Source organism: Pelodiscus sinensis, chromosome 7 (genome assembly GCF_049634645.1).
Source record: "Pelodiscus sinensis isolate JC-2024 chromosome 7, ASM4963464v1, whole genome shotgun sequence".
Classification (NCBI taxonomy): domain Eukaryota; kingdom Metazoa; phylum Chordata; order Testudines; family Trionychidae; genus Pelodiscus; species Pelodiscus sinensis.
In genome coordinates, this window is record NC_134717.1 from 64,124,226 (window position 1) to 64,137,715 (window position 13,490).

The following is a 13,490-nucleotide window of genomic DNA, read 5'->3' on the forward strand; positions in this document are numbered from 1 at the left end:
GTCATTATGGGGCGGTTGTTCAAATAGAGCCCTTTGCTTAACAGACGATGGTCAGCTGTCCCAGACTGCGTATCTCTTCATTGGATAACAACTTTAGGGGCATTTCCTACCTTCTAACAGTCTGTTTTCCAACTGACTAAGAGGGGGTTCCTCATGTTAGCATTACTGCATGGCTTCCATCTTGCTCTCCTGACCGTGCCCTGTCTTTGCTCAGAGGAGCGAGTGCTGCATTTACACCTTGTTTTTCCAGCATTCAGAAGCTTGGAGATTGGATTTTTAGCAACAGATTCATTAGAGTTGTTGGACAGTGTCCAACACACATTCTTAGAATCCCATAAATCTGTTATAGACCAGATAGATGAATTAGAATGGACAGGAAGTGTAAAAATCTGTACAGAAACTTTTAAAAACATCATCTTAAAAATGTGGAAATGGGCCCTGTCTCTGGAAGCAGAGATAGCAATATGCTCTAAGTGATCCAATACAGATCCCTTCAAGGTTGGGATTTTTCTATTAGGACTTCCACCAGACGGACGGATGCGCGCGCACACGCACACACACACACTGTGTCTAAACTACGTCCCTTTTCTCAAAAAAGGGATGTAAATTAGACACTTCAAAATTGCAAATGAAGCCAGGATTTAAATTTCTCGCACTTCATTTGCATAATTGCAGCCGCGGGTTTTTTCGAACCAGGGCTTTTCAAAAGAAAAACGGCTGTTTAGATGGGGATTGAGCGAAAATAAAACTCTTTTTTGAAAGATCCACCCCACAACCTCACTGTTAGCTGACTTCGTTACATAAGACTGGATGTTTGACCTACCATGGGGGACTAGCAAACATTTTCTGTTATTAACTCAGACAGTTACTTCAATTTGCTTGTAGCTTATTTATCTCTACTGCCGAATACATTTTACACAGAACTGTAAATGTGTTCGGTTTAGGCAGCTGTAAATGGAAGGAAAAGAAAATGAAAAATCAGAATGAACCAAACTTTGACAGTAATTTGAAGAAAAATGTGGCCCCTCCTTTCTACATCACATCTACAGTCAAGTGCTGGTATACTGTTGCTACCTAAATACAGCTAGCCTAGAGAGTCAATTTAGATGTACAGGCAGTCCCCGACTTATGTCGGATCCGCAGTTACGAACGGGGCTTTTCTCACCCCAGAGGACTGGAGCGGCGGGACGCCCAGATGCGCTGCAGTCCCGCCGCCCCTGTCCTCCTGGCGAGAAAAGCTGCTCCACGTCTCCCTGGTCTGCTGGCGGGGGGGGGGGGGTAACCCCCCCCCAGCAGATCACGGAGACGCGGAGCAAAGCCTTGGAGCGGGCCCGGGCTGTCCTGCTGCGGGCGTGCTCCAAGGCTTTGCTCTGCAGGGAGACGGGGAGCAAAGCCTTGGAGCACGCCCGCAGCGGGACAGCCCGGGCGCGCCTGGGCTGTCCCGCTGCGGGTGTGCTCCAAGGCTTTGCTCCGCGTCTCCGTGGTCTGCTGGGGGGGGGCTCCCCACCACCCCCCCAGCAGACCAGGGAGACGTGGAGCAGCATTTCTCGCCCCGGAGGACGGGGGCGGCGGGACTGCAGCGCATCTGGGCGTCCCGCCGCTCCAGTCCTCTGGGGTGAGAAAAGCCCCGTTCGTAACTGCGGATCCGACGTAAGTCAGATCCGCGTAACTCGGGGACTGCCTGTACATCTAAATTGACTCTCTAGGCTAGCTGTATTTAGGTAGCAACAGTGTACCAGCACTTGACTGTAGATGTGATGTAGAAAGGAGGGGCCACATTTTTCTTCAAATTACCGTAAATGTTTGCTTTTCCACTGTCACCTTTCACCAAAGTACCTACTCACTGTGGTTCGGGTCGGTTGTGTGTTGCAAGTCCTATTTTCACCAGTAGAGGGAGCTCTCACTCTGAGCAAACAGCCCTTGTGGCTCCTTGAAGAGAATTCACACACTAAAGCAGGGTTGGAAAGCACTGCTCTGAATCTAGTGAGGAAGCTGAAGATGAATTGTAGAAAGCTGTTCTGTGGATAGGGCCATCGAGCCATTTGAGAATGGAGAAGACCCTGGGATATTAATGCTGGGACTCCATGTATCGCTAACACAGTTGTTGGGCCCTGGGCCATCACTGGTCAGGTGTTTGTGTGGGCACCACTTTCAAAGAGAGAATTGCCTGAATGTAACGCGCTCTGTTTGTCCGCTGCTTCCTCCCTGTCTCAGGTCGGCACCGGCGCAGGCGTTGGTTTCAATGTCAACATGGCCTTTACTGGTGGCCTCGACCCGCCGATGGGAGATGCCGAATATCTGACTGCTTTCAGGTAATGCACAGGCCACCTGGCTGAAATCGCTCTCCTGCTGCTGTTGTGAGGAAGCTGGAAGTAGCATTGCGTTTGCCTGAGCGTTCTGTGACTGAAGCCAGTGCCAGGAAAGCAGAGGGGAGTGCCCGGGCACAGCAATAGAGCTGCGTGGGCAGGCTGCCAAATGACGCTCCCATGTGTGCTGCCCAGCCAAAGCTCTGCTGGGTTGGTACAAAACGACAGTGCCTGTTAACAAGCACGCTCTTCTGTGCACGCACTCGCGCTCTCCCCTCTTGTGAGCATGGCGCTGCGGGGGGAGGTGGACCCACAAGGACATGTTGGCCAGTCGCTCCAGGTGGAAGTTGTGTTGCAGTTTCCCAAGGCGTGAGTTCCCATTGCTGAGACAGTCACGTTTTGCGGGGTTATTGCTGCACAGTCTGTTCTGTCGCAGCCCTTTCTCTGGGCACAGGGGAACTGATCATGCAAATCCAACTGACTCTGCAACACTCCCAACCTTACCTCCCCCAGAGCCGGAGTGCGCAGGGTGCAGCGAGGAATAAGCCAGGCAGCACGGGAGTGGGGGAACAGAAGCACATCCCAGGGGTCGCCATTTTAGGGGGAGTATCCTGTTGCAGAGCACTGAGAATTAGCCAGCTGCTCTCTTACTGATATTTTGCTTTGCCTGATGCTTCTGAAGTCCAGGCTCTTCCCTGGGACAATTGCATGGGAATTCTAGAGCAGACTCTTCTTTTCCGTTCCCATCAGTCCCATCTTCACCCGTGACAGCAGAGCGCGAAACCAGAGACGTCTCTGTATTTGTGGGTCAAAGCCTGGGCCGCCCATGGAAATGTCTTTTGTAGCGCTCTGCATGCTATACTGTGGTCGGTCTTGCTGATGCTCGTTAACAGTAGCATCAGACAGGCAGGCAGATTGTGGTTGCAGAATATTGTCCCTAGCTCAGGGTGTGAGATTTTACAAATAAGTTTCTCTCCAGTGTCTTGGGTTTCCGTGTAACTTTGAGAAGCAGTTCTTATGTAGAAACATCCTCTTCCGTTCACGATCCCTCTTGAACACGGGTGATTGTCTGGATCATTCATTTTGCTCCACTCTGGCAGCCTATAAAAGGATTAAGACAGAGCCAGGCTGTGTTGCATGGTACAGAATGACTTGTCAGAGTCTTGACTTTCTCATATTGTGGGAGGGGATGCACAGAATGCTGGTGCTTTTCACTTGAAAGGAGTTGTCCAGTATCACCTTTCTGGGACTCTACTGAAGATTTACAACAGAGCTTTGTGGAACTGCAAGAGGGAAGCTAGGATAGGGCGCCACTGTCTCGCTGATGCTTTAGAGCTTAATGGAAGTCTGTCATAGTGCCCTTTACCCTTGTGAATGTGGGCAGCAGAGAAGGAAAACGTAAATTTCCTCATTTTGCCCTTACAACCAACTTTGACTAAAGTGTCACACATACTGGTGCATAGAGATGCGTGTGTGAGACTTGTTCCTTTCTCTGTATTCGTACAAGTTTCTTTCCATGTGAAAGTATGTATTAGTTAGTCATCTGATGTATTTGTAGGCTTCATCTTTCCCAGAGATCATTCTCTCGTCCCCAATTTGCATCTTTTTCAACAGTTAGCAGATGACGTGGTTTTCTGACTTCGAGTTGGGCTGAGTGGACTTCTGGCAAATGCTTTGCATAATTTAGGGGGATGTAAATATGCCAAGTGGTGGATGCAAAATGTCTGTAGGTTTTTGAACACACAGGTGGAATATCAAATCCGTGGGTCCCATGGCATCTTTTCAGTCTAGTGGAACCAGCGATTGATGCTGGCACGTAATGAGCAGAGAGCAGTTATTCAGCATACGCTCACCAAATGTGGTCTCGGCCATCTTTTGGAGAGTGCTGTTGCAAGGAAAATTCCTTGCCTGACCAGTCTTATCTATAGTAACGCCCGCCACATAGACACATGCACACACCTTCAGCATATCCATTACGTCGGAAGCCTTTTTAATCTCACGCCAAGTTTGTTCATGATGATACATTATCAAATGACCTTTTTAAATCTTAGCCAGCTTTCTTTGAAAAACATTTTCCTGAATTTTTTTTATTTATTTTAATGTAAAATAAGGCTTTGAAGTTTAAAATGTATAGTCCCTCGAGAGTTAGAAAAGAGAAGGGAATGGGTCATATATCCTTTTTTTTGTGAGCCCCGTGAGACAATACATGCCTTGAAGGCAGCACCTTGTTATTCCGACCCATCGAATGCCACGTTGCATTTGCAGGGGATCAAACCTAAGATGAAAAAAAAGATAAGAAAATTGGCCCTAATGAAATCCAGAAGCAGCAGGCACTTTCACCATGAACTTGGAAACTCACGGCAGAGAACTGAATTTTAATTCAAACCAGTCCAAATGCCAAACGGTGAGGCTTTGAAGTCTGTAGAGGAATGAGTGGAAATCCTTTGAGCTGAGCAGAGATACCGAGTTAATTTTCTTACATTAACTCCTAATATTCTTGCCTACATGGTATTTGGAATAGGAAGGTACCTTTCTGTGTAAAAATATGAGGAAGAAAAATGTGCAGCGCTGAATGGGATTTTAAAGGTTATGACTGATGTGCGAGTTTGATTAAAAACAAGCATTTGAATGAAGTTAGTAATTGGGATAGTTGGCATCATAAAGTAATCTCCTTGTGATGAAACAAATGATGACAATTACATTCCTAGTTTTCTTCAGGTTCAAAATCCATTTCAAATAGTACTGTTTCCCTAGTTCCACGGGGAAATGAATAATTTAGGGTTAGGATTTTTCTGTTAATCATTCTAATAATCTTAAAATAAACTTTTAGCTAAAACATGTTTGTTTGTCTTAGACAGAAGAGCCAAGATATTTGAATACCTTGGGAAGTAGAGATGGTTAGGAATTGTTTGAGTTGTGTCCTGAGCTCTGCCATTTGTACTATCCATAAGTGGAGGCTGAAATCATAAACTGCTCACAATGAGTAGATTACACGTTGCTTGGAAACGTTGAAAGAGATCACGTCACCCACCAATGGACAGTTCATGGGACAAAACAGATTTGGTATTTCAGAGTGTTTGGCAAAATGTTACATGATAGTGTAACAATGGCCATACTTACTTTCAACAGCAGAACATTGTAATTTAGCTCACTATTTACTGCACTAACTTTCCACGGTTGAAATCACCGCCAAAGTATTTGTCCAATACAGATTTCACCAGTTATGAGGAAGTGTATTAAAATGCTAACATATAAAATATGTGGCATGTCATGAAAAGAATTCCTGAAAATATTAAAATGTTATTGGGTGCTACAGTTGTTATATAAGTTATAGAAACAAACTTTAGTAAAATTCATTCTGTAGTTTTACTAGTGTTTGTTTCCTAAGTTGTTTTATAAGAGGAAATAGTGTTCCTATTCCTTAAATTCTCATAACATTTTAAAAGGTTACGTTTAATTACAGTACACAAAGCTGGCTAGGAAAATTTTAGTCAAAATGTGCAGACTGTTCATGTCCTTTTCACAGCTGTAGAACAATTACTATTTTCTAGCACATACTATTGTTGTAATTCACTGTCAGAACGTATCCACAGTGGAGTGCTAGCAGTTGTCTTGTCTTTGGTTTACTTCGGCGATGTGACTCAATAAACTATGCATCATTTTAGTTTAATGTTGTTCACCTTTTCATTGAAATTGTAAGTCAAATGAGCATTGTTGGTTGGAAGATTCACCTTGTTCTTGATTTTGTGAAGACCCATCTACATACTATAGAAAACCTTTTTTATCCTCTGTTTGTGCATAACATCTATATTAGATATATGCACAGCTGTGCTTTTAGGGTTTGGTTTGGTTTTGCATTAAGCTCCCTTCCCCTCCCATGGAAATGTCTCATTTTAGGGCTTGTGTGCTCTGCCTACTTTTTTCTTACCTAAATTCCTAAATCTGTTTGGCACAAGCAATTACTGCAGAGATGATTACTGCTACAATGGGAGGCTGGATTTTCAAGGAGAGATTACCAGCAGGTGTAGATGATGATTAACAGCATAACTGCATCTTATTTGTGATTGGTTTAAGGTTAATTGAAGAGGTTTGAGAAAACTGTTGCTTAAAAGTTTAATTAGTGCTTGGAAATTAGGTAAAATCATAACATGTGGGGAAAACCGGGTCTTAAGCATTCTGTGTTGTAAACCCTTTGGTTCTTCTGTCCATCCCAGTGACCATCATGCCCATGGGCTGAAAGCCCCAGCTCCACATCAGACTGCTGGTTTTATTCCTTATCTTTCGGTGTATGGTCCTGCAGCCTTTGCCAAATGCGCCCGTCTTTGCTCCAGCATTTTCCTTTGGAGCCACATGCTTGTCTTAGTTAAAAGGGAATCTTCTCCCATGGATTTAATATTCCAGAAAGAGCAGGTGTGGTAGGTGCGTCCGGCACTGTCGCCCACAATGAAAGCATTGAAAATGCAGCTCAGTGGCTCTGTGGCTTTTGGTCCAACTTTAAGAAGGTTCACACGAGGAACTCTGGTGTTACAGGATACTTCCTCAGGAGCATTGTAAGAAGAGGAGCTTAGTGAGCAATGGAGGTGCTGGGGGCGAGCCTCGCCGGAGGGGTAAATGGACTGACTGTTTCTGAAAAACAGCAGAGTAGATGCTGCGCCTTGGGCTCTGTGCCACAAAAGCTGCAGCATCCATGTTGGGGGTGTAAAGGGTTAACTGGTTACCTGGTAAGCATTGAACTAGTGACTAGGCTGTGCTGGAGCAGTTCCCTGCCCATGGTGCAGAATGGGGGGCCCAGCCAGAGCAGCTGTCCACGGTGGGCCCAAGCAACCTCTGCCCATGGCACAGCAGGCCTGACCAGGCTGGAGCAGCCCCCTGCTCACGGAATCCTGGTTAACCGGTTACGCTTACCATCTAACCGGTTAACTTTTTAAACTAGATTTTACATCCCCAGCCACACTGCTGTTCTTTAGCTCTCCAGCTCAGGTCCCGTTAACAGGACGCTCTCCTAGCTGTCATGTTCACAGACCCATGGAGTACACTGCTTACAATCCCGACTCCTGGGCCTGGAGCCATAGGCCCCAGTCCTGCAGCCAGACCCATGTGGATGGCTGCCTGTGTCCTTGCTGAGACAGCGGGACTCTGCCTAGGTGCCAGTGTACACCTGCTCACAACCAGCGTACGCATCCGGGCAGTATGTTTGTCATGCCAAATGTTTGGGTCAGAGATTGTCACCCTAATATGAGTCTCCAGCAGGTAGCACAGTGGGACCCAGGCCTTGGGCACTGCTGCAGTGAAGGGAGGAAGAAGTGTAAAAGCAGCAGCTGACCTAGGACTTGTGCTAGAGTTCTGTGCCTGAGGCATGAATCAAGGAAAGGATTGGGCTCTGGATTCCCATGCACTGCAATCTCATGCACTGTGTTCAGTGGAATTTTGACCATGGTTTGGGGCTTTTTCCATGAGAATTCAGTTGCATCTGAGTGGCACATCTGTCCCCTCTGAATTTTGGATTAGCCTAAAACCAAAACTGAAGGAGGAGGAGGGAGGATTTGCCTCCCAACTTTGCCCTCCAATTTGACAGGTCATTCAGACCCATTGTTGTGTTTCTGGCCCAATTCTAAGTACAATGGCTGCCCTGACCAGGTCTGCAGCTCAGATTTCTCAGGCTTTGAGGACTAGTCATCATCTGGAATGGAATTCCAAATATTGAGCTTCGCTAATTACATTTTGAAACTGTTACGTGTATGCCATGGGTGCCATTAAAACTGTTTGACACCCACAATAATATGAAAACAACAAGGAGCAGAGGTAACTCCTTTTCTAAATCCAGGGGGGAGCGGGGGATCCCAGATACCTGTGCGTGACCGCTATTGACAAATGTTGACTGGTTAATGGTAACCATGGTGCTGCCTCATTTCGATGTGCCCAAGTAAGTTCCATGTTCTTAATTTTCAGCAAAAACTTGGTACTCCATATGGGAGGATGTATTTCTCATGCCACTAGAGGGTATCTTAACTTCAGTCAGGCCTGCATGCGATTGCTAAATGCCACTGCTGATGTGAGAGAAATGTGTGCATTGCTCACCTGAAATTGGCTGGCCTCTCATATTACTCCAGTAGGCTAACATTTGGAAATCACCAGAGTGGAGTAATGAAAGAATTGTCAATCACTGGACAGATCAACTGTTTGTGTTGGCATGTTCAAACCTGTAATATTACACAACTCAGAGCTGATTTTGCTTTTCACTTTGATTGCAGATGGGGTGATACCACATGGCAGGAACAGATACTACCAAGGCTCACAATATCCTAACCTAGTTCTGAAAAAATCTGATGAGTTTAGCAGTTTTCCTCTGGCTAGAAACGAAATAGCTCAGCAGTACTTCAAAGCATAGAAAAAAAGTTTGCCACGTGCACTTGCTTCGAAACTGCTGCTTAAGTTCTTTGTGAAGGAGGTGGTTTTTACTTAGAATGTCTGTGGGTTTCAGTAAAATGATTTTGTTGGCTTTAAAGTCATAAGCAAAAAGTCCTTTGTCTTTATTAAATAATGACGTGTCTGGAGGAAAAGTTGGTATGGCTATAAATTCATCAGAAAAAAAACTTAAATTTGGTCTTTCTGGAGTTACACCACCACCCGTTAAAAACCTCTGCAATACAGCAAACAGCACTATTGCTCAAATTAGGCCACTGACCAACAACCACTACAAAACGCGGTTGTATTTTTTCTAACAGACTAAGGAAAGTGAAGTAGCTCCTTCTGTAGGTCTTTAAGACCATGTTGATGGGTCCTTGGATTACCAGGGCAATCATATGTGGAAAAAATAGATCCAAAGGACTTGTCAGCCCCCACACTACTCAGTTTTAGTCCTTCTCAGTTCTCAGACTTCATCTTTCCCGGTGCAAGAAGGCCATGTGCTTGGCTTTAGAGACCTAATCCCAGCTCTAGCTGGTGCACATTGAGATTCTCTTTGACACGGGCGACACTATTTGAAAACCTGAGAAAATTAAACACTGCTTGATGTGCATTCATTGTGCTAGCTTGCCCTATATCCTGCTAACACAATAACGCTTTCAAAGTTTTTGGTGCTACCCAAAAATGTTAAAGACACTAATAGAAGTGCTTTGGTAGAGAACGGGTGTGATCGCCACTCCTCGGGAGCAGAGTTTGAAGAGAGGCTTAATGTTAGTTTGACACACAGTGCAGGATCACCTGCTTGGCTATATGGGTTTTCCTAGTTCAGGGAGAGCGTTAGAAAGTGGAAGTGTAGCATACTGCCATCTCCAGTCAGATTGACATGAGGCTTCAGAAGGCCCCTTGTCATACCAGGTGTGTCCTGAATTCCCTAATTATCATAATCATTATAGCTTGTCAGAAAGAAGGAGCAGGCGCTGGAAAATCCTACTTCATAGGGCATGGGAGGTGTGTGTGCGCTTCCTTTTCTGCCATCACATCACTTCGCACTCACCCTCACTGTGACTGCTGTTACTTGGTTGGGTAGATTTTGAGGGGGCAGGAAAAAGATAAACCATTATGATAGCACCTTTATGCAGAAGACAACACTGAAATGAGTCTTCTGGCATTTGCAGATAAATATCTTCTATATTCCATTTTAATTGTTTATTTTTTGTACCTCTAACATTGCGCACAGTAAAATGGATTGAGTTCCTTTGTCTATATAAAATTAGGTAAATGAGATGTAGGTTTTTTTAATCTTAGCATTATTAAAGCTTCCTCTGGTTTCTTGATGTATTTCTAGACCACTTGTTTATGGTCACAAATATTATTGCCAACTTTCGATCACTTGCTACAGTGCTAGTTGAGTGGCGGGTAATGTACAGGGTAAGACCAATGTAGTTTCCCTCGTCCTCTCAAAGGCGTGGCCACGCTTCTGTGTCAGATATTATTTGTGGCATGCCAGTCTTTTATTGTGGTTAATGAAGGCTGGGAAGTGCGGGAAAGCTTGTAAATGCTGGAAAAGCATCCTTGCTGCATCAGGGAGACCAGTGCCATGCAATGAGGTGATTAAATGAGGGCTTTTCCTGGTAGTCTCCGCCAGCTCACCGTATCCTTTCCCCTTTTGGCCCGCTTCACACCTCTCGCTTGACTCCAGTACACAAAGGGCAAAATATGTCTGAGATGATCAGTCAGTATACCTGGGAATCTGACGTGTATTGCATGGTGGGCTGTTTCCTTACCCTGCCGTTGTACTGCTGGTGGCTGTAATAACCAGACCCGCTGAATAAGCAACGCTACCCACTGGCACTGACTTGCAAACAGAACTGCCTGGTGTAACATACAAGTGCGCCTGGTAACCAGTTCCTATGGTTTTCATTGTGTGCCAAGAGACAAGGTGAAGCGGGCTTTGCTACCTTCTGATCAGTGCCATTGATAATCATTTGCTCAGGGTGACGTTAATGTTTCTTGGGTCATGCAAGAGCCAGCCAAGTAATCCATCTGCCCTTGTCGCATGTTTTGTTGCAGAACGGTAGTAATGCCAATTGCCAATGAGTTTGCCCCAGATGTGGTGCTGGTCTCATCTGGTTTTGATGCAGTGGAAGGCCATCCTACGCCCCTTGGAGGATATAATCTGTCAGCAAAATGTAAGTAGTGGCCCCACAACAGGGAGCAGATAAACTCATTAGCTTCAGTGGAGCTGTTCCCATTTACAGTGGGGTTCTATCCCTTGCTCTTTATAGGTACATTTTTTCAGAAATCTTTGTACCTTTATATGGTATAGTAGTTATTTCAGGCCACACAAGAAATCATTGCTGTTGGTCTGTTGGAGCATCTTATTCTTATACAGGTTGACCCTCACTAGTCTGGCACCCGAGGGACCTGACCGCTGCTGAGCCAGAGAATTTACTGGCCCATGGGAGGTCAATATTGTTTGGCATCGTTACCAGCACTGCCACTGCTCGCTGGATTCTTAGAAGACATTGAGGGGTAAATTAGAGGAAACTAACAGCAAAGAACCCTGACAGCCAGGACTGGGGGCTGTAAGCAAACTTTATGGGACCGCGGGTAACTTGGCCACACCCATGTTAAGTGGACATCCAGCTAACTAAAATCCGGCTGGACCAGAGAATGCTGGACTAGAGAGGTTCAACCTGTAAAACACCATTCATACTCAATTCAAAAGTGTGAGGTTTTGCTCATGCAGAAATGAATAAAACAATGTTTAAAGTAAACAGAGTGTTTGTCCATTCTTTCCTCTAACTCTCTACAACACTTCAGTCTGATTTTACTCTTGAGCTTGTGAAAGGATTTATCCAAGTCAGATCTCATTCTTTTTCCTGTTTATTGACAGTGTGCTTTGCACAGAAGTGCAGCGCCAAATGCTTTCCCCGGTTACTCATGTAAATGTTCTCTCTCCAATGTAATTCAGCGAAAAACAAAACTTGACCTACAAAGTCTAAAAATCTGAAGGTGTTTTGCGGGTTTTGATGTCTATTAGAAAGGTGATTAAGATATGTTCTTAAGACTCCTTTAAAACTGTTCAGGGAGTAGAAATCATGGTTTGAATAAAAAGATGTAAGTGACATAGAGCTGAGAGTCAAGTTATTTAAAAGTCTCCACAAACACTTTGTAAATGGGGATAACTTGTTTGTCGTTTTGTTGAATCTCTATGATTTTATAGTGCCCTTGTTATAGTAAAAATGCACAAAGTGGGATTGGTGCATAATTTGTTCAGTCCGTGTGTTTTATCCCAAGGCCGTTCATTAGTACGGCTAGTGAAGTTATCAAGGTGTTTGAGACTTAGTACAAAACAGAAAATAGAGAAGCCTGAAGATTTTTTTTTAGATTCTGAAACTGTCATTTAATCCTTGAGGCTTGATTGGGGTTTTCTAAAATAGAATTCACTACAATGTGTGCCACAAGAGCAAAGCCCCAGTGCCCCAGAGGCTTTTACAGCCAGTTGTGTCTGTGTTGAGCGTTGGCTGTCAGATACCCGGGGGAAGTTGTACTCCCGTTTTTTCTCAAATGAAAGCAAAAGCCACAGGTGGCTGGGTTTTGTCCTTCTGGGGAGTCTACAGTGTGTGATGTAACACAGGGATCAGATAGGATGAAAGTCACCTACTTCTTTGCTCTTCCTTCCTGCCCAAAGTGATGAGTTGCTACTATAATAATTCAAAGCATTAGAGCACTGGAGCAGATTCTGACCTCCACTAGGCAGGTGTAAATCTGAGTTTACTCCAGCAAAGTGTATGGCGGTAGTCCAGATTCTCACCAGGGTGAGATCAAAATCCGTCCCATAATGCAGACATGTAACCAGATCCAACGGAGAGCAATAGCTGAAATTCTGAAACAAATGTATTAAAATAAAACCTGGCTTATATTATGTGTTTAGTCCTCCCAGATCCCTTGTGGGTTTTTTTAATATGATGTAATTCCTTTTATAATTCTTTGATCCTTTGCCAAGAGTCTGATTCCTCTAGCAACCTTTGCCCTTTTCTTGCATTTCCTGTTTCCCTATTACAGGCTTTGGGTACCTGACGAAGCAGCTGATGGGATTGGCCGGAGGTCGAATTGTTCTGGCCCTCGAAGGAGGTCATGACCTGACAGCCATTTGTGATGCGTCTGAGGCATGTGTTTCTGCTTTGCTGGGAAACGAGGTATAAAGAAAACCAAAGGCACTGTGAATGGCTCTGTGTGGATACATGTAAGATGCTACAAGTTTAGCAGCTTTCTTGCGAAGTTGACGATTATAAAAGTGCATTTTGCTAGCATTGATTAGTGGGTTCCTAAACTTCTGAAACTTGGATCTTTGTTTTTAGTCCCTCCTTTAAAGGAACAAGCCCAGGTTAGAGAAAAGATACGTTTTTTTTTAAATAATAAAAAAAAAATCTTGCCCCATTATCAACACATTGGACAATAAGAATTGAATTAATTTTTCAAGAAAAATTGGTTTTGGAGGCTTGTTTGCGTTTTGAATTTTCCTTGTCTTGGACAAGGACAACAGATGAGTCATCGGAATGAATGTGTGTCTGGTTGTCCTCCGGCCCCATCTCTCTCCTTGCTGACCCGCCCGGGAGGCCTGCATTGCAGCCGTTGTGGTGGTTGTGTTATTTCATTCCGTTTCACTTTTGGCTGCCCACGTTTTGCCAGCACACTGCAGCTGCTCTGCTAAAGTGCCTGGCCATATTGTGGAAGTTGTCTGCGGAAGGCTGGAGGGTTTGCCAGCTCAATTGG

General features: G+C 44.7%; 1 protein-coding gene across 10 annotated transcripts in view; it reads left to right on the forward strand.

Annotated features, from left to right (window-relative positions):
• The window catches only part of HDAC4 (histone deacetylase 4), a 226,272-nt gene that overhangs the window by 199,570 nt on the left and 13,212 nt on the right, over window positions 1–13,490 (forward strand). For all 10 annotated transcript variants that reach the window (XM_075934078.1, XM_075934072.1, XM_075934081.1 and 7 more), the window contains 3 exons: window positions 2,215–2,312; window positions 10,782–10,900; window positions 12,780–12,913. In XM_075934078.1, coding sequence (XP_075790193.1) covers window positions 2,215–2,312; window positions 10,782–10,900; window positions 12,780–12,913 — 351 coding nt within the window. The remainder of the gene's footprint in view (window positions 1–2,214; window positions 2,313–10,781; window positions 10,901–12,779; window positions 12,914–13,490) is intronic.